The 19,095-nt window shown below is 45.8% G+C and overlaps 1 protein-coding gene across 3 annotated transcripts in view; it reads right to left on the bottom strand.

The window, feature by feature from the left end:
• Positions 1 to 19,095, bottom strand: part of LAMA3 (laminin subunit alpha 3) — a 279,433-nt gene that overhangs the window by 89,889 nt on the left and 170,449 nt on the right. For all 3 annotated transcript variants that reach the window (XM_054537712.2, XM_054537713.2, XM_054537714.2), the window contains 6 exons: positions 18,786 to 18,997; positions 17,618 to 17,822; positions 7,249 to 7,393; positions 6,408 to 6,548; positions 3,445 to 3,606; positions 177 to 275 (listed from right to left, as the gene is read on the bottom strand). In XM_054537712.2, the coding sequence (XP_054393687.2) occupies positions 177 to 275; positions 3,445 to 3,606; positions 6,408 to 6,548; positions 7,249 to 7,393; positions 17,618 to 17,822; positions 18,786 to 18,997 (964 nt within the window). The remainder of the gene's footprint in view (positions 1 to 176; positions 276 to 3,444; positions 3,607 to 6,407; positions 6,549 to 7,248; positions 7,394 to 17,617; positions 17,823 to 18,785; positions 18,998 to 19,095) is intronic.

The raw sequence follows: 19,095 nt of genomic DNA, 5'->3' as shown, positions 1-19,095 counted from the left end.
GAGGCAGGATCCTGAAAAGATGCTACATGCTTTCAACTTTCATTTAGTTTCTGCAAAATGTTGGAAATGATTTAATCTAAACTTTTTGTAGGCCACATATCAAGATGTCCTAAATTTAGATCTGCACCAACTGCAACCGCCACTTCCTGCCACTTAGGTCATGCTCTGATACCTACAGTGAGCTGTACATCCGGCTTCTTTTCCAGAAGAACCATGTCACCAGGCAAGCCGAAGGACTTGGCTTGGTAAGTGAGGTAACCACCATACGAAGAAACCTAAAATGGAATTAATAGCATCAATAGCACAAGCATTAAAAGAGACGATGTCAACATCAACCCACATAAAAAGCACTTAGGCACACAAAGTGTAGAAAGAAACACACTCGACCTGGTAACAAGGGTTGTATCTAGGAGGTGGGGTTGAGGATGGTATTTTTTCTACTTTATGCTATTTTTAATGTCATTTGAAATGTTTAGCATGAACATGATTGAGTTTTACAAGCAAGAAGATACCTTTATTAAAAAGAAAACTACGGCTGGGTGTAGTAGCTCATGCCTATAATCTCAGTACTTTGGGAAGCCAAGGCAGAAGGATCACTTGAGGTCAGGAGTTAGGGACAAGCCAGGGCAATATAGCGAGACCCTGTCTCTACAAAAATATTTAAAAATTAGCCAGGTGTGGTGGTGTACACCTGTAGTCCCAGTTACTCAGGAAGCTGAGGTGGAAAGATCGCTTGAGCCCAGGAGTTTTTTTGGTTTTTTTGTTTTTTTTAAAATTATTATTATACTTTAAGTTTTAGGGTACATGTGCACAATGTGCAGGTTAGTTACATATGTATACATGTGCCATGCTGGTGTGCTGCACCCATTAACTCGTCATTTAGCATTAGGTATATCTCCTAATGCTATCCCTCCCCTCTCCCCCCACCCCACAACAGTCCCCAGAGCCCAGGAGTTTGAGGCTGCAGTGAGCTATTATTGTACCACTGCAGTGCAGCTTGGGCAACAGAACAAGACCCTATCTCTTAACAAAAAAAAAAAAAAAAAAAAAAGAAAGTAAGAAAAATAATAGTCATATTCCTTTTTTTTTTCTATATGATTACTAAACCAAAATGTTTATTTAATCCACAACTATTCTAGGAAATCTAGGCCATTGGTTTCTTTTTTAACTGAGAGAACTGGATACCTATCAGTCACAAAATGAACCTCTAAAAATAAAGTTTCTCCAAAAACAATTCTCCTGAAAGCAGATGGTGAACATTTCCCAAATTATTGTGAGTTCTGCTGGGTACAGTAGCCATGGCTGACAACTCCAGCAGGTGCACAGACCTCTCAATGTCTCACAAGCAGCATGATGGTGGTGAGGACATGGAATGAATGGTCACAGTTTTCTGACAGCTACTTCACACCTTGGGTCCTGACACCTCCCACTCTTAAAGTAAAACACAATCAAGAAGGAAGAAGTGACAGAAGGATGAAAATCACAGGCAAGGTCACCTCTGATTAGACAGAACAAAATAACCTATAGGAAAATGCCAACAACTTAGAGCAGGCAGGGGAAAGAAGCCACACTCTTCTAGGATCCCATTCAACAGAAGCTTTTCCCTAGAGTCTGTAACCTGACAAAGCCTTACAGAGCTTTGATCTTCAAGCCTGGAAGTATTCCAAGGCAATGTCTTGAATTATTATCATGATTAAGTATTGCTGTTTTGATGGGCTTAAAGTGGTTTTAAAAACATGGCCACAGATTCTTTGCACTCCTGCCTTCAAGAGGTGGGGCTTAATTCCCTCTCCTCCTTTTTGTTTTGTTTTGTTTTGTTTTGTTTTAGACAGAGTCTCACTCTGTCGCCCAGGCTGGAGTGCAATGGCTCAAGCTCAGCTCACTGCAATCTCCACCTCCCAGGTTCAAATGATTCTCCTGGCTCCGCCTCCCGAGTAGCTGGGACTACAGGCGCCTGCCACCATGCCCAGCTAATTTTTGTATTTTTAGTAAAAACAGGTGTTTCATCATGTTAGCCAGACTGGTCTCAAACTCCTGACCTCAGATGATCCACTTGTCTCAGCCTCCCAAAGTGCTGGGATTACAGGCGTGAGCCACCAAATTCCCCTCCCTTTGAGTGTGGGCTGGGCTTAGTGACTCGCTGCTAATGAATAGAATAAAGGAGAAGTGAGGGCATGGCAGCTCTGAAATTAGGTTACAAAAACACTGCAGCTTCTGTCTTGAGCTAGCTCTCTCTCTCTCTCTCTCTCCCCCACCCTCTTACCTACCCCCCATAAGTTGCTTTGGGAGAAGCCAGCTGTCATGTCATGAGGACCCTCAGGTAGCCTATGGAGGGTCTCACGTGTTGAGAAATGGAGGCTTCCAGCCCACAGCTAGCCAGAAGCAGAGGCCTGCTAACAGCCATGTGGGTGAGCTTGGAAGCAGATGCTGCAGTCCCAGGGGACTACAGCCCTGGTTGACATCTTGAGAGTAACCTAGGAACACTCTGGGCCATCCCCTCCTGAATTCCTCATCCAAGATAATCATTATTGCTTTAAGCTGCAAAGTGTTGGAGTAATTTGTTACATAGCAATAGATAATCAACACATGGGCCCATCATATAGCGGTAAAGAGGAGTATTAAGTGAGAGAGAAGTGGGATCATAGGACAGAGGCAACATTTCCCACACTCAGATGTCAAAACCCACAGTCCTTCACCCAGAAGACAAAGTTAGAGACCTTAGGCCAACGAGACCCTATTATTTTAGTCCTCCTAATGTGAGAATTTGGCATCCCCTGAGCCACGCCCTGTGAAATCCACCCGTTAGCAAGTTCCACCCTTGCTAAGAAACTTATGTCACCTCATGTTTCCACATGAAGCCTGCATTTCTGTCCTCATAAAATGGGTGGAGGTGGCCAGCCTCTGGCATAATAACTCATGCAGCAAAGGAAGAGCAAGTGCTTTTTAAGTTCCTGAGGAGTGTGTAACTATGCGATCCTACTTAGGAAAGTCAAACTGCCACCAGATCCTGCGTTTCTTTTAATAAGCTTGTGAGTCACTTGTCAGCTTTTGTTTTCCTAACAAAGAGGCTTTCTTCTGCCTTAAAATAAAGAATTATCAGCATTGGCATTTAAAAGCACGCATGTCCCATTTGCAATAGATATTATTTAAATGGTTATTTCCCTGGAGGAAAATTCTTTGACATTAGGTAAAAACTGAGAAAAACGTTGTGGGTGATTTCCTTTGCTGGTAGTTCATGCATGGCGAGGGTGGGGTGCAGTGTGTGCCTGCTCAGCCCCTCACAGCAAGAGGCAGGGTCTCTTCTTCACTTTTAGTTCAGCTCATTTCTGGAATGTTAGTAACCTGAACTGCTGGATGCTTCCTTCCAGATTTCCAGGAAATGATGCTCACGCAGCAATAGCAGAGGCCCACTGAGGGCCCAGAAGAACAGCAGGACATCATTACCTTGTCCCCCAGGTAGGAGGTGGGTGCGACCCAGGACGCGCTGCTGACGGTTGCAGGCAGCTCCTGGAGATCTGCCACCATGCTGTTGCTGCCCGGGTTGAAAGAGACAGGGATGTCCACTCTGTCTGCTGTCTCCAGGCGCCAGCCCAGCATATCCACAAACTGGAAAGAGGGAGAGAAGCAAGGGATGGAAACCTCTTGGTCGTGGCATCCCTGGTGATGGGTGCATGATGTACTACAGAAAGCTCCTGTGGCAGCCTCCTTGCCTCAGAGGGCTCCTTTATGCATCTCCTCCTGCACCTGCCCTCCTGAGCCAGAGCCCGGTCTGACCGATTGCCACTGGGAGTTCTGGGAAGGCAGTGGCCTTACATATGTGGGATTTATCTTTGTAACCCAGCACACATCCTTGTTCTTGACATTTAGTAGGTGATCAATGAGTGTTTGAATAATAAAGAAATAAGTGTATGAATAAAAACTAGGACCATGGCGCATTTAATGGCAAGCTCCTTATAAAGAAAAATGTGATGTGGAATTCAGTGGCCTGCTATTATTATTTTTCTCTAAATGGAGCATCAAAATTAAATCTTTTCCTGGTCACAAAGGAAGCCAGTTAATTTTGAGGTAAAAAAAAGAAAGAATTGAGCAAGCATAGGATTGGATTAATGCTTTCTGGTTCCCAGGGGATAAGAGACTTCAGAGCAGATTTACAAAGTTTTTTTTTTTTTTCCAATTACTAGCTATACTCCTTTTAGGAGACAGGCAGTAAAAGATACGAAATAGGCAGGCAGTAAAACATATAAAATAGTCTTTTTTGGGCCAGGCGTGGTGGGTCACATCTGTAATCACAGCACTTTGGGAGGCCGAGGTGGGTGGATCACCTGAGGCCAGGAGTTCAAGACCTGCCTGGCCAACGTGGTGAAACCTTGTTTCTATTAAATATAAAAATTAGCTGGGCGTGGTGGGGCATGCCTGTAATTCCAGCTACTCAGGAGCCTGAGGCAGAAGAATCGCTTGAACCCGGGAAGCAGAGGTTGCAGTGAGCCAACATCATGCCACTGCACTCCAGCCTGGGTGACAGAGCGAGACTCCATCTTAAAAAAAAAAATAATAAATCTTTTTTTGAATACTTGTTGGATATAAGACATGACTCACACAAAGAAGGCAAGCATGAGGTTACTGGTTCATGGAATAAAGAAAACAAGAAAAGTTTTAGTTTTATGAAGTTAATTTTAAAAATGCCCAAAGAAGGCCAGGTGTGGTGACTCACACCTGTAGTCCCAGCACTGTGGGAGTCTGAAGTGGGAGGACTGCTTGAGCCCAGGAGTTTGAGACCAGCCTGGGCAGCATGGCAAAACCCTGACTCTACAAAAAATACAAAAATTAACCACGTGTGGTGGTGCATGCCTGTAGTCCCAGCTACTCAGGAGGCTGAGGCAGGAAGATTGCTTGAGCCCTGGAAACGAAGGTTGCAATGAGCTGTGATCACACCACTACACTCCAGCCTAGGCAACAGAGACCTGTCTCAAAAAAAAAAAAAAAAAGTGGCCAAAGAAAAGATATGATAAAATAGGTGAGAAGGAAAGCAAAACAGAAAGAAGAGAAGTAAAAATGAGAAATGAGGGGTGTGATATTGTGACATAACAAGACATCATGAGAGATACGGATTTGGCTATTACTACCAGTTTCTGGCACAGAGCTCCTAAAACCCTTGTAATTTCCTGAATGATAGGGGTGATAGGAGCATCTTTTGCCATAGTAATTGGTCTTAGTCCACAGTTCCTGAAGCCAGAGCTTCTAAGACCCTTGGACTCTGATGCTGTAATAGTGTCTTTTTGTATGCTAATGAGATAAGTGGTGGCTGGGTCCTCTGGGTAGCTTAAGGATGGGGGCTTGTAGACAGGAAGACCAAAGTAGGAAGAGGGTTGGGACTTTCAGCCCTACCCCCAACCTCTGAGGAAGGGAGAGGGACTAGAGATTGAGTTAATTATCAATAGCTAATGATTTAATCAATCACGCCTACATGAAAGAGCCACCAAAAAACAAACAAACAAACAAAAAAAACCGTAAATGGTAGTTTGGGAGAGCTCCTGGGTGGGTAAACACATCTGCATGCCAGGAGGGTGGTGTGCCCTAACTCCCATGCCTGGAACCCTCTGGACTTTACCCTATACACCTATTCACCTGGCTGCTGCTCTGTATCCTTTATCATATTCTTTATAATAAACAGCAATAGGAAGGAAAGTGTGTCCTGAATTCTGGAAGCCATTATAGCAGATTATAAACATGAGGAGTGGGCTGTGGGAACCCCCAACTTGTAGCAAAGCACTGGAGAAGTACTGGAGGCCTGGGACTTGCAACTGGCATCTGAAGTGGGAGCAGTCTGGAAGAACTGAGCCCTTAGCCTGTGCAGTCTGATGCCACCTCCAGGTAGAGAGTGTCAGAAGTGAATTGAATTGCAGGACACCCCGGAATGTCTGGGAGAATCAGAGAATTTTTGGTATGGAAAAAAACCCACACATTTGGTGTTAGAGTGTTGTGAGTATAGAAACAAGGTTTTCTTTTAAGGGGGAAAATGACAAACTCAATTTATTTAATCAGATTTATTGGGCATCTATTATGTCCCAGATCCTGTTCTAGGCACTAGGGGTGTATCAGGGAACTCACCATTCTAGGGATGAAAGAAGAAGGGCAATAAACAAATTTTAAAACAAAATATTAAATAGGGAGTGATGACTCCTATGGGGAAGACAAGGGTAAGGTCAGCAAGAGTGTCCAAGGTGTGCTATTTTATAGGGAGTGGTGAAGGAAAGCCCCTCTGAGCACATGACATTCGAGCAAACACCTGACAAATTCAGGAAACAAGAATTTTAAAATGCTGCAGGCCAAGGAGCAGCGAAGGATATGCTTATCATTTAACAAATCCATGTACAAAATGTTCCCCAGCACTTTCTGTCAATGCATACCTTAGTCCTTCGCTTATGTGAGCTGTGACATTGATTATTTACTCCAAAACAGAAACAGCTGGTACAACCCTTGAGATTGGCTGGGTCCAAATGGAATGAGCCTTCTCGACACACATTACACTCTGTGCCTTCTACATTTTCCTATTGAAGCAAAACATGAAGTAAGAGATCACATCTTCCAAAATTTCCCTAGTTGCAATTAGCTACTTGCACAAATTAAATACCAACACAAGATGTTAGGATGAGAATGTGAGCAAAACATTAAAAGAGATGTTAATTATTAAGCTTTCATCCCATGTTAATTGTTTAAACTTTTATACCACACACAAATGGAGGAGAGAATTCTCTAAATTTCATAAGATGCCCCTGGGGCATCTTGCAAGTAGAGAAATAGCACCACATGGTTCACAGGATGGGGAGACCAATTCATCTCACTCATCACCACCTTAAAACATCTCCTGGGAATTAGAAGGTCTCCTACAACCTGGTGGAACCCCTTGGAGCCGAGATGATCACCTGGAGTCCATGGTCCAGGAATGGGTTTTAGGGAAACCTATGAACCTCATGAAACTGTAGGTAAAAGTTTGTGCTGATTTTTCTGGAAAGGGTCTATATCCGTCATTAGATTCTAAGGCGGTCTGAGACCTCTCCAAAAGATAAAAGGGGTCTTGCCTCCTAACTATTTCTGTAAAATGAGATCATGACTATAAAATGCTACACACACTAGCAACATCTCTTATGGGTCAGTCCCATTTCCCACATACTTTTCTATGTTGACTCAACATGAAGCACTTTCCTGCTGACCGGCAGCTGGTGTCTGGCATTGCACGATCTCTCTTACCTTGCAGAGGCAAGCTCCGGTCCCTGGGTCACACACTCCTGGCTCAGTCCCATCTCTGTTGCAATTGCAGGGAACACACTCAGGGAAGCGGTAAAACCCGGAAGCACATTGGTCACACTGCCGCCCTGTGATTCTGGGCTTGCATCTGTACACAAAGTAAAGGAAGCAAAAATCATCATCTTTGTACACACAATTTTAAAGTGCTCACTTACACTATAGTGGACTAATTGGTGCGCAAAGCCAGTTAAATAGATACAATGCCTGCTTATGGTCCAAGGCAGAATGGAGAGAGGCAGATAAAAGGCATTTACAGAATGTAGGTCATTGACCAATGGCCACTGTGGATGGTCATGGATGACCGTCGTAGATGGGTCAGGCTTAGCACTAGGTGTTGAGGGCGCAAGAAGGGACATGGCCCCCGAGCCTGGAGGGCTCCCGCAGATGGCCCATAAGTGGAAATGATGACAATATACACAGAGTCTAACTGAGGTTCAGAGGAGTAGCAGGTGACAAGTTTCCCTGGGGGAAATGACTCCTGACCTGAGCTTTAAAGGGCAGAGTCATGGGGTAGCAGTTGGGATGCGCATTCCAGACAGAAGGAACAGAGCGGGAGATCACTCAGTGTGTCCAGGGAACAACACAAGCATGGTGCTGCTGGGGCAGATGTCCAGGCAGCGAATGCTGCCCCATGGCCTGAGGAGGTAGATGGTGTCAGATCATCAGGACAGAGGGGCTGAACACGGCAGCACAGCGCAGTAGCTGAGACCTGTGCGTGCAAGGCTGCAGTTCTAATCCAGCTCTGACCATATGAGACACACCATCTTAGCAAGTTCTTTAACTTCCCAAAGCCTGCTTTTCATACCTATGAGGGACAGAACACGGTAGCTGCTGCCTCCTGGGATTGCTGGGAACCCATGAGGCAGTGCATGCAAAATTTCATCCCAGTGCCTGGCACATGGCAAGTTACAAACAGGGGAACACTGTCATGAAAAGCTGTTAAGGAGGAAAGGGTGTGGTTGGACTTGTGTGAAGGATGGAGCCTGGAGGGTGAATTCCAGCAGCAGCAGCAGCAGCAGGCTGTCAAATCAGGAGAGAGACTGGGGGCTGACCTAGGGCAAAGGTATCCAGATGGGGAGGAGGGATGGGCTCCCAAACTATTTTGGGGTGAGGTTTCTGGGAATTGTAAGATTCTGGATGAGGAGTAGAGGAAAGAAGAGAAGACAAGGAAGACTCCCAGTTTCCCTGCTTGGGTGACAGAGTGGATCTTAACGTCCCTTGTTACCTGCAAGGGCCAGAGCTCAGAGGAAAGCACAGTGTGGGGTGGGAGGGTCACTCTGAGTCATCCACCCTCATCCATCTGCAGGTCCTTTTAACTGAAGATCCAGGCAGACAAGAAAACACAAACAGCTGAGCAGAGGCAGAAAAGCAGTGGGCTATGGCCGTGCCAGGAGAACCCAGAACTCGAGGTTGGGGAGGGGAAGAGAAACTGCTGCGAGCCCTGGGGAGCCAAGCACTGCATTCAGAGCTGGGATCTACCTACACACTGATTCTCTTCTGTGGGACTAAGGGAAGTATTAGAAATACGTTTTTATTGGCATATAGGCAATAACATTTTATTGTTCAATTACTACCAAATGTAGGCCATCACCTATCTCCTAATACCTGTGAAAATATCCTAACCCAGTGACCATCCTAAAAAAGTTAAATACGACTCTTCATATCCCATTAAGTTTCTCTTTGGCAAATATCTGCTTATTTCCCTTTGGCAAATATCTGCTTATAAACGATTTTGTATGGGATTAAGAACATAAACTCGGAACCAGGTAACCTGCTTTGAATCCCAACTCTACCACTTACTGGACCTTGGGCAAATTGGTCACTTTACAACCAAGTTTCTTCATCTATAAAAATGGAGGTAACAATACCTACTTCACAGAATTGTTGTGAGGATTAAATATTACATGTAAAAACCTTACAGTACTTGCTTGCACACATGTAAGTATTTGCTATTACTATTCTAGCTGTGACATGGGCTAAGGGGAGGAGACGGTGCCTTTCTGTCCACTCAGCACACCTAAAAGGACTAACTCAGCATTACTTGCAAGACCTGCTGGCAAGTTCCATCTTTCAGCCCCATCCCTCTCACCTCTCCCTACTTGATATCTGCAGAAATGATTCCATAAGGAAGTAGCCTCAAAACCACACTTAGAGCAATGTAGGTATAGAGTATAAATGTTCTGCTTGAAGTGGATGGCTCTAGTGCAGTGGATTGTAAACTTTGGGAGAGGATCAGAGACTCTTTTGGAAAGCTGGGTAAACTATGGGCCATATTCTCAGAAAAGTGTCCACTAAACTCACAGAAAGACTCATTCTCATATACATACAATTTTGCATTCTCCATCAGAGGGCTCCTGGCCCCAGGTTAATAACAACTGCTCTCTTCTTGTGACCCTCGGACTAAATGTAATCAGGCAGTCTGGCAAAAATGTAACGCCTGTTCTCAGTTGATTCCTTATTTCTGGAGAGACAGCAAGTGTGGAGCACAAGGACTTTGGTGGTCTAGAGACCGGAAAGAAGAGAGAGCAGATGACCCCTCCCAAAATAAAAGCCATCAGAGAGAGAAGCCTCAGAACAGAAGAAGGCCTTTGGAGATGGCCCGACGTAGGCTGGGTGAACCTTGCTTCTCTTTTCCTGGCAGTGAAGGAAAGAACACCGTGCACAGAGGGACAGTGTTGCCATGAAGTGCCAACCAGGCAGACTGGCATCCCAAGGTCTGAACGTTTCTTTTAGCAAACATGCGGGGCTTCTGGCCAAAGGTGAATTAATAAGATGCTGGTGGTAGGTGAGCAACTCACACACTGAACACCATTGGTGGGCACAGCTCAGAGTGTCCCCTGAGCAAGTGATCTGGGCGGGGACCTGGAAGGTGAGGTCACGCAGACAGGATCCTGTTTTTTTTGTGTGTGTCGTTTATTTTTTTTAATTTTTAAATTTTTTATTTATTTATTTTTGAGATGGAGTCTCGCTCTGTCATCAGGCTGGAGTGCAGTGGCGCGATCTCGGCTCACTGCAAGCTCTGCCTTCTGGGTTCACGCCATTCTCCTGCCTCAGCCTCCCGAGTAGCTGGGACTACAGGCACCCGCCACCACGTCCGGCTAATTTTTTGTATTTTTTTAGGAGAGTCGAGGTTTCACCGTGTTAGCCAGGATGGTCTCAATCTCCAGACCTCGTGATCCACCTGCCTTGGCCTCCCAAAGTGCAGAGATTACAGGCGTGAGCCACCGCACCTGGCCCTGGAGCCTGTGTTTTATATTTTCTTTTCTTTTTCTTTTTATTTATTTATTTATTTATTTTTATTTTTTTTTTTGAGACAGAGTCTCGCTCTGTCGCCCAGGCTGGAGTGCAGTGGCGCAATCTCTGCTCACTGCAAGCTCCGCCTCCCGGGTTCACGCCATTCTCCTGCCTCAGCCTCCCAAGTAGCTGGGACTACAGGCGCCCGCCACCATGCCCAGCTAATTTTTTGTATTTTTAGTAGAGACGGGGTTTCACCATGTTAGCCAGGATGGTCTCGATCTCCTGACCTCATGATCCACCCGCCTCGGCCTCCCAAAGTGCTGGGATTACAGGCGTGAGCCACCGTGCCCGGCCACGTTTTATATTTTCACTTCACTGGAAAGGAAAGGAACAAGAGTACCTGCAGCAAGGGCAGCTGTGGAAGCTGCTTGTCCAGACAAGGAGGAAGGGAAGCAAAATCATGACTGGCCTGTGTGTTTATTTTAGAATGTATGTGAGATGATCCAGTGGAAAGAGAGTGACTGAGAAGGTGTGGCCAGTCAGTAATATAGGACCAAGCTCTGAGCCTCACACAGCACATGGGTAGCAGCTGAGAGCACTAAAGCAGATGGGAAAAAAGCCAACAGAGCAGAGGGAGGGGAGCAGAGGCCTGCAAATGGGGCCCTGAGTGGCCCTGCTGGGCCTGCTAGGCCAGGGTGAACCAAAACAATATCTATATTCTTGAGTACTGCAATGTTTAGATCATTGAGTTATGCATCCTGTGCAAAGACAGTTTTTGGTGTTGCCATGACAATAGGGAAGTTTTTGGTGATGCCATGACAATAGGGAAGGAAGAGGACATTTCCTCTTGAAAGTCTGGCTGAACATCCTTTAAAATGACCTCATGTCGGCCTGACTTGGTATGTTTCTCTACAGCGAATTTATGGTACCCAAGGAACAGCCCTCAGAATTTCTGGTACCCAAGGAGTAGCTGCAGAATGGCAATTCTGGGGAGGCAGGTCAAGAGAATTTATCTCCACAGCAATGGGACTCCTGGCCAAACGTTTTGTAACAACATCTGGGCATGGGTGGGTGCTTGCCATGTCTCAGAGAATCAGGCCCAGATGTGTTGGGGTGAGCTGCATCCTTTGGTCATTAAACACTGTAGGGGCCGGGTGCAATGGCTCATGCCTGTAATTCCAGCACTTTGGGAGGCTGAGGCAGTGGATCACCTGAGGTCGGGAGTTCGAGAACAGCCTGACCAACATGGAGAAACCCTATCTCTACTAAAAATACAAAATTAGCTGGGTGTGGTGGTGCATGTCTGTAATCCCAGCTACTCGGCAGGCTGAGGCAGGAGAGTCGCTTGAACCCTGGAGGCAGAGGTTGCGGTGAGCCGAGATCATGCCACTGCACTCCAGCCTGGGCAACAAGAGCGAAACTCCATCTCAAATAAATAAATAAATAAACACTGTAGGGCCCTTTATATTATGCTCATATCAAAGTCCAGTTTTAATCTAGAGCCCAAAATCTACCTTATTTATTTATTTATTTATTCACTCAAGAATTATTGAGTGCCTTCTACATACACATTCCTTTGTTAGGGGACATGGGAGGGAGGGGACAAAGTAGAATAAGTCAGTCTTGACGTGGACATGTTTCACTGAGGACACAGGACCTAGAATGTGGAAATTAAGGGAGAAGCTGGCTAAGCAGTCAACTTGCTTTGGCCAATGAGATGATGAGGCGATCTCTGTGGACTCGTAGAAGGCTCCTTGCATTCTTTGAGTTTGTACTTTTAACACAAAAATCCTTGAAGGACAGGCATAATTTGGCGATAGTAGGAGAGGAGAAGGGAGCCCTTTCACAACTGGAGAACAGAACACAGACAAAAAGTGTTTAGAGGAAGTGAGAAAACCAAGCCAGAGAAGAAAGCAGAAAAAACAAAAAGGCACTAAAAGTTAGGGTAGATAGAAGACAAATCATGGAAAGTTGGTCTTTATCCTATTAGACAATGGGGAATTAAGGAAAGTTCTTGAGCAAAGAATGTGATGTCATGGAAGTGGTGTTCCCATAACAGCCCACACACAATATGGCACTCACCATGCTGCACTGTCACTCTTGGTTAGAAGAGGTGCCCCCACCAGACCACAAACATGTGTGCCTTCCACAGGAAGCACAGCACCCAAACTGGAGTAGGTATTAGATGCATTTTGAGCAACAAAACACATACAAAATAACATTTAAGAGAAAGGAAAAAAACCTCACAAGGAACTGAGGGAGATGTTTCATCCTCATTAAAATAACAAAAACAAACAAAAATACATGCCAAGAAGATAAAATCACATTTAAGGGTAGGCTGACATAAAACAAAAAGAAGATAAAATCATAAACATGTATGCATTTATCAACATTGTCTCAAGTTCACAGACTAATAGTACCATGTGTTTGTGAACAAAATTAAGGGAAAGACAGATATTTGAATCCCAGTATAATTGTCAATTTAGTATATTCCTTTTAAAGAGCCAAAAAAGAAAGAATGAATGAGTAAACCAGGAAAAGGAAGGCCAACTAGGAAAGCATCAATATCATCTGAACATGAAGTGGTAAAAGGACTTAACCAGGCAGTAGACAGCCATGGAAAGGAAGGGGGATAATACGTCCCTTGCCGGAAGTTGACACCTGACTGGCTGTAGGGAAAATGGGTTGATTCTAAGATGATACTCGGATTTCAGGCTTAAAGGACTGGAAAGAGGCTGTTACCATTAAGTAGAATATTTTTTTTTAACCGAAAGGGAGAAATGGCTTGAAAGGGAAGACAATGACATGGGTTTCAGAGATAGGATCAGTATTGTAGAATTCAGGAGTTAACGATTATCCAATCTAACTTTTCATAATACATGTGAGGAGACAGGAGCCCAAAGAGCTTAGGGAACTTGTCCAAGGCTACCTGTGTGAAGCCAATAAGAGAACCCAGGTTGAGTTGATTTGCAATAAAGGTGGAATAGGATAGCCCTCAAGGATCAGGACTGGAGCTGTGGATCTGGGAATCATCCAGGAGTGAGGGTGGCTGAAGCTAGGAGAATGGGTGGAGTCTCAAGGACAAACCATAGAGGGAGGAAGGCAGACAGCCATGACCTTGGCAAATAACCACAACAGCTAATACTTACTGGGTGCTCAGAGTGTATCAGGTGCTGCTTTCAGTGTGTTCACAGAGGATATTTAACCCTCTAAAGGACTTTATGAGGTAGGTGCCTCCAGGATCCTTATTTTACAGATGAAGACCTAAGGCCCAGAGGACAGAAGTAATATACCTGAGGTCACCCAGACAGTGAGCGGCAGAGACAGGACGCAACTCACACCACACATCCTCTTGGTCTGGGGGCAGAAGGAGAAAAATGAAGCCAGTGAAATGGCCAGAGAAGCACCATCATAGAGGTTAGAAGAAGATGCCAGTGTTACAGAAGACGAAGGACAACAGAGGGCGTGCAGGTGAGAACCCTGAGCTCCTTCTATGTGGCTGTCACAGCGGTCACCACTGTGTCAACAGCACATCCCAGTGCCTGCACGCTGCCTGGCCAGCCTCACAGATTATTTGATGAAGTGCATCAAAGAAATTGCCTCTCCAAGTTGTTAGGGCTCAGGAATTGATGCCTAGCTGGAAGCCCTTCTGTTCTGAGAACACCAAGTCTATGACCTTTTCTGGTTTTTAATTTCTCCATTTAACACAAAGGCTTAGTAAACCTGAGTGGAGATATAGAGGGCATCCCCAAATGTTTCCTGTGGCTACTACCCTTCTGAAAAGGCATGAGGTACACGTGGCTTCGCTGGATGTCCAGGTGGACTGCCATCTCCTTTGATCAATCTGAAAATAGCTTGGACGTGATCAACAGCACAGCAGCTTTTACTATCAGGGATCTCCAGCTTCCTCACGTCTGACACAGATGGATAAAGTCTTCCGAAGATATTCTAGCCCTTTTGTATGTTCAGAGAATCTGATGGCACATATCTTCCATTACTAGGAGCAGATGCAAATTTACTTTTTCATCGCTATGAATAGATATATGTGCTGTCTTGTTGTGCCAAAAAAATGAAGTTTTGATCAATATAAGCATCTTTTTGATCTTGATAGAATTGGCCAGAATAATAGACCTTTTGATAATTACGCAATATAGTCCGTGATACAATCAGAGATTGAAAAAGAAATAGAATCAGAATTTTAAATTTAGATAGGAAGTTAGAGATGATTTTACTAAACTTCATTTTACAGAGTAAGAAGCTGAAAGCCAGGCAGACAAAATGACTTGCCCAGTCTCATAGCTAGGACTTGCCAAAGGTGAGTCGAAGGCTCAGTTTTATGGTTCCAATTTATTCTCATTGCCTCTAAAACTACAACACCAGGTTGACTTAAGTAAAGAGTGAGTATTGTGGATTGCTAAAATTATTTTTGTAATTCATTTTAAAGTAGATGAATATTTGTAACAGTTTGATTTTCTTATAGTATGATAAAGTTGAATGCTTATAAGTAGTTAAATACAATTTGAAAATTGCAATTTTTCAGCTTTGCAGTTTGTGATGATTTGTACAACTGCAGGACAAGACTGTGAAAGAATGTGTTTTCCTTTTTCTCACAAACTCTAGGTATCTCTGATTATTTCTTTCACATGAGCTTTAGACTCCTCTAAACATATTCTTCATAAAGGAAATTTTCTAAGGAGGAAAAAAAATAGTTTTTCCTCTAATATTTTATAAAGAAGTAATCCCTTCAGGCAATCAAAAGCTTTTTCAGCATTTACACTGAAATTATCATGGGCAATTTGTGCAATTTACAGTAATGTAAATTTTCTTACATTTTCTGCCAAGGCCCTTTTATGACAAATCCATTTTGATCATGAGAAGATGCGTTATCCCATTAGGTCATTATCGTCCCTTTCCTAAGTTCAAAGTAAACAGTTTTACATCTTGGTTTAAGTGTAATACAAGTCTGTAAGATTCCATTTCTGTTGATGCTGTCAGGTTTGGGCAAAACTTACTATAGACATGCCTCTATCCTGAGTTAGGAATATTCCAGTCTATTAAATTATCATTGGCAGTGACAGTTTGTTAAAAATAAAATTCCTTAGAATTTTTACATAAAATACTACAGTAAATCCATCCATCATCTTCTGGTGCCTTAACAAGATTAAAACATTTTTTAAAGCACTCTTGGTTTCCTTTTTCTGTGACAGCAGCATTGAGAAATTGTGTGTGAAGTTCCATTTGCAGTGATTTATTGTTGACAAACCACTCCCTTTGAAAACTCTACTGCTTCTCTTCCTGCCTGAAAACTGATTCTCCATCTCCCCCTTGGTTCCTTTGCTTCGTGTGATTAAACACAGGTATCCCCTCCGGTTCTTGAGTGACTGAGCTGACACAGGCAGGACTCACACCTGTGGTTTTAAAGACTTGGAATGTTTCATGATTCAAGTTTTTCTCCCAGCTTCCTTACAAGGTTCCAGTATTATAAAGGAGTTGGTAGGCACCAGATAACAATTAAAGGTGTGGTTAAGGGGACTTCCTTAGAAAAGCAAACGTCGCTGCTATAGAGAGTTGAACTGTATCCCCACAAAAGATCTGTCCAAGTTCTACCTCCCAGTACCTGAGAATGTGACCTTATTTGGAAACAGGGTCTTTAGAGATGTAATTAAGTTAAGATGAGGTTATATCACAGTACAGTGGGCCTTAAGCCAGTATGACTGGTGTCCTTATAAGAAAATGAGAAGAGACAGAGACACGTACAGAGAGGGAAATGCTACAGGAAGACAGAGACACACAGGGAGAACAGCATGTAATGGCGGAGGCAGAGGTTGCAGTGATGCAGCCAACAGCCCAGGGACTCCCAGGAATACCTGCATACCAAAGGCGAAGAGAAAGGCATGGAACAGGTTCTCTTGCAGACCCTCCGGAAGAAACCAACCCTGCCGACATCTTGATTTTTAATTTCTAGGCTCCAGAAATGTGTAAGAATAAATTTCTGTTATTTTAGCATTCTTTGTGGCATTTGTTGATGGCAGTCATGGGAGACTACCACAGCCGCCCTCAAGTGGGAGTCACTGAGGCCTGTCCCCAGCAGCCATAGGCCCTCCTGGCTCTCACACCCAAACTACCGACTCCATAATATCCATGTGCCTGGGGTACGTGCTGAAGGGAGTGGGGTGCATGGTGAAACTTCTGCTTTCCCCTGCACACTGCCATCCTGGCCTGGCCTCTGACTCAGTTTCCCCGGCATATCACCACTGATCTAATTCTTACCAGTCTCTCCCTCTAGGAGCCATACCCTTTCTCTGGCCCCTGCAGCCCCCACCCAGTCCTGCTGAGATCAGGCTTGTCACCTGGAACCATGTGACACCGGCCTCCACGTTCCAATGCAGCCTCTGAATCAAACCTCTCAGCAATGCAGCATCTGCATGAGCCAAGGTCTCCACCTGTCCCTTAGTAATTAAGTACTGGACTGCTCAGTGGTCCTCTGAGGGCAGCCCCACTCTCAGGCCAGGCTCTCCAGCCTGTCTCCTGTTCACCCTGACTCCCTCCTCACTCCCACCAAGCCCTGCTGTGGAGGCCTCAGTTCCCCTTCCAGCCCATCTCAGCTAGGTGGGATTTCAGACTTTGTCATGCATTGACCTTAACCACACTGCCAGCGAACCCTAGAAGGAGGGTATGAAGCTCATACCTAAATACAAATGGACAGGTGCTCACCACAAGGCATCCCAGCAAAGCACACAGATACCTTCATTATGCATGTATCACTCTTCTCCTAGTTTTGCCTCATGGCACACACAGAACACAGTCCCCTAGTGACAGCATGCTGGAGTCAATGGGCAAGGCTGCTGCCGGCCCAAGATGACTGGCAATCTGTCCACACAGGCTCTGCCGAGCTCAGCCTACGGGACCAATCACTCCACCCACTGCAACCCATCCTGGCTGGGAAGCTCACGCTGAGGTCAACAAAGGGCACCCCTGGACAGGTGGGAAGTAGAAAGTGACGATGACCAGTGTGTGGGCAGATGGCACGCGACCTCCCTGTGACAGAAGCGGACAGGCTACTCCCCCAGCTCACCTGCACTGCCCACTGTCCCGGTCACACTCCGGCATGGCAGCCTCGATGGTGCCCCTCCTGGAACAATTGCAGCCTTCGCAGCCGGCCATGGGATGGAAGCTGAATGAGTGTGTCTCACACACCTCACACTGGGGCCTGACCGTGCGCGGAGGGCAGTGGCACTGCCCCGTCATCTCTTCACAAAGGCGCCGACCACAGCTGCACGCTGGCCAGGGGATAAAGAAATACCATGTGAGGGTCAAAGGCCGCCTGGGCTCCAGCAGCACTTCACCAGCTGCCAGGCTTTCCAGAAGCCTCTGAAGGGTCAGAGAGAAATGTTTGGATCTGAAAGGCCCATTTCTTGGAGTCAAGACCAACCACACCAAATGCTCATGGCAGATAGTGTGGATGGGGAATGAGGAGCAGCTGCGCCAGCCAGCTCCAAGATAGACCCTCCAAGGAGCCCACCTCACTGCCACTGTGTGCCACTCATATGGGGCCTCTGGACCATCGAAGGATTCTGGAAATTGGTAGGAGGCTGCTCTCAGGCTCCCTGAAGCGGCTCCACATCCACATCACCCCAGTACCCTGCGCTTCCAGAGCCCAGGGTCAGGACACGACCTGGCAGCAGGGTTCTTGTTCCTTGGCCTCTGCATGGGGACTCTGCACACTGCATTTTTCACTGCAGTCACGTGAAGTGAGCTGACCCTACCCCTCGGACCACAGGATGGTTCTTAGATAAAGGTCCCATGCGTTCTCATTCAGTGAGTAGCGCTGCCACATGGCCCTGGCTGTCCTATCTCAACTGAGTTTGGGTTGGGCCAAAAAAATGGAAGCGGCTTCCGTGAGGAAGGGGATCAAGCTCTCCAAGACTCTGAGGTTTAAGACTTGTCACACTCACCTGCTTTGCCAAGTGCATAGGCCACACAGCAGGGGAGTCACAAATACTTATCTTCTACAACATTGCTACTCAGAGTGCGGTCCATGGACCAGCAGCATGGGCATCACCTGGGTGTTTATTGGAAATGTAGAGACTCAGGCCCCAGCCCAGTCTCCTGAATCAGAATCTGCATTTGTCCAGATCTCCAGGTGAGTCTCTAGCACAGTGTCACTGAAGAAGCCTGCCCCTGATGAACATCATCCACACGGGACCAGAGCAGACCTTGGGTGACGGGAAACGTGCACTTACGCTTGCAGCGTGGGAATCCGTAGTGGCCTGTTGCACAGCGGGTGCACTGCCGCCCAATGACGTTGGGCCAGCATGGGCACTGCCCACCCTCAGGGCTGCAGTGAGGGCCGGTGGCCCCAGTGGGGTGGCACTCACAAGGCAGGGCGCCCTTGTGGTAAAAGGCCACCAGGGACCTGGCGGAATTCTTACAGAATCTGGAGGCTGTCTGGGGGCTGTGGAGACAGAAACAACTCATGGTGATGCCCGGGGAGGTGTGTATGGGAATGGCCTCAACCTCGCCTTTACCACCTGCTCCACCCAGCAGCATCTG

The sequence above is a fragment of the Pongo abelii genome, chromosome 17 (assembly GCF_028885655.2).
Source record: "Pongo abelii isolate AG06213 chromosome 17, NHGRI_mPonAbe1-v2.0_pri, whole genome shotgun sequence".
Classification (NCBI taxonomy): Eukaryota; Metazoa; Chordata; class Mammalia; order Primates; family Hominidae; genus Pongo; species Pongo abelii.
The sequence above is the reverse complement of the archived record's forward strand: the minus strand, read 5'-3'. Positions and strand labels throughout refer to the sequence as shown.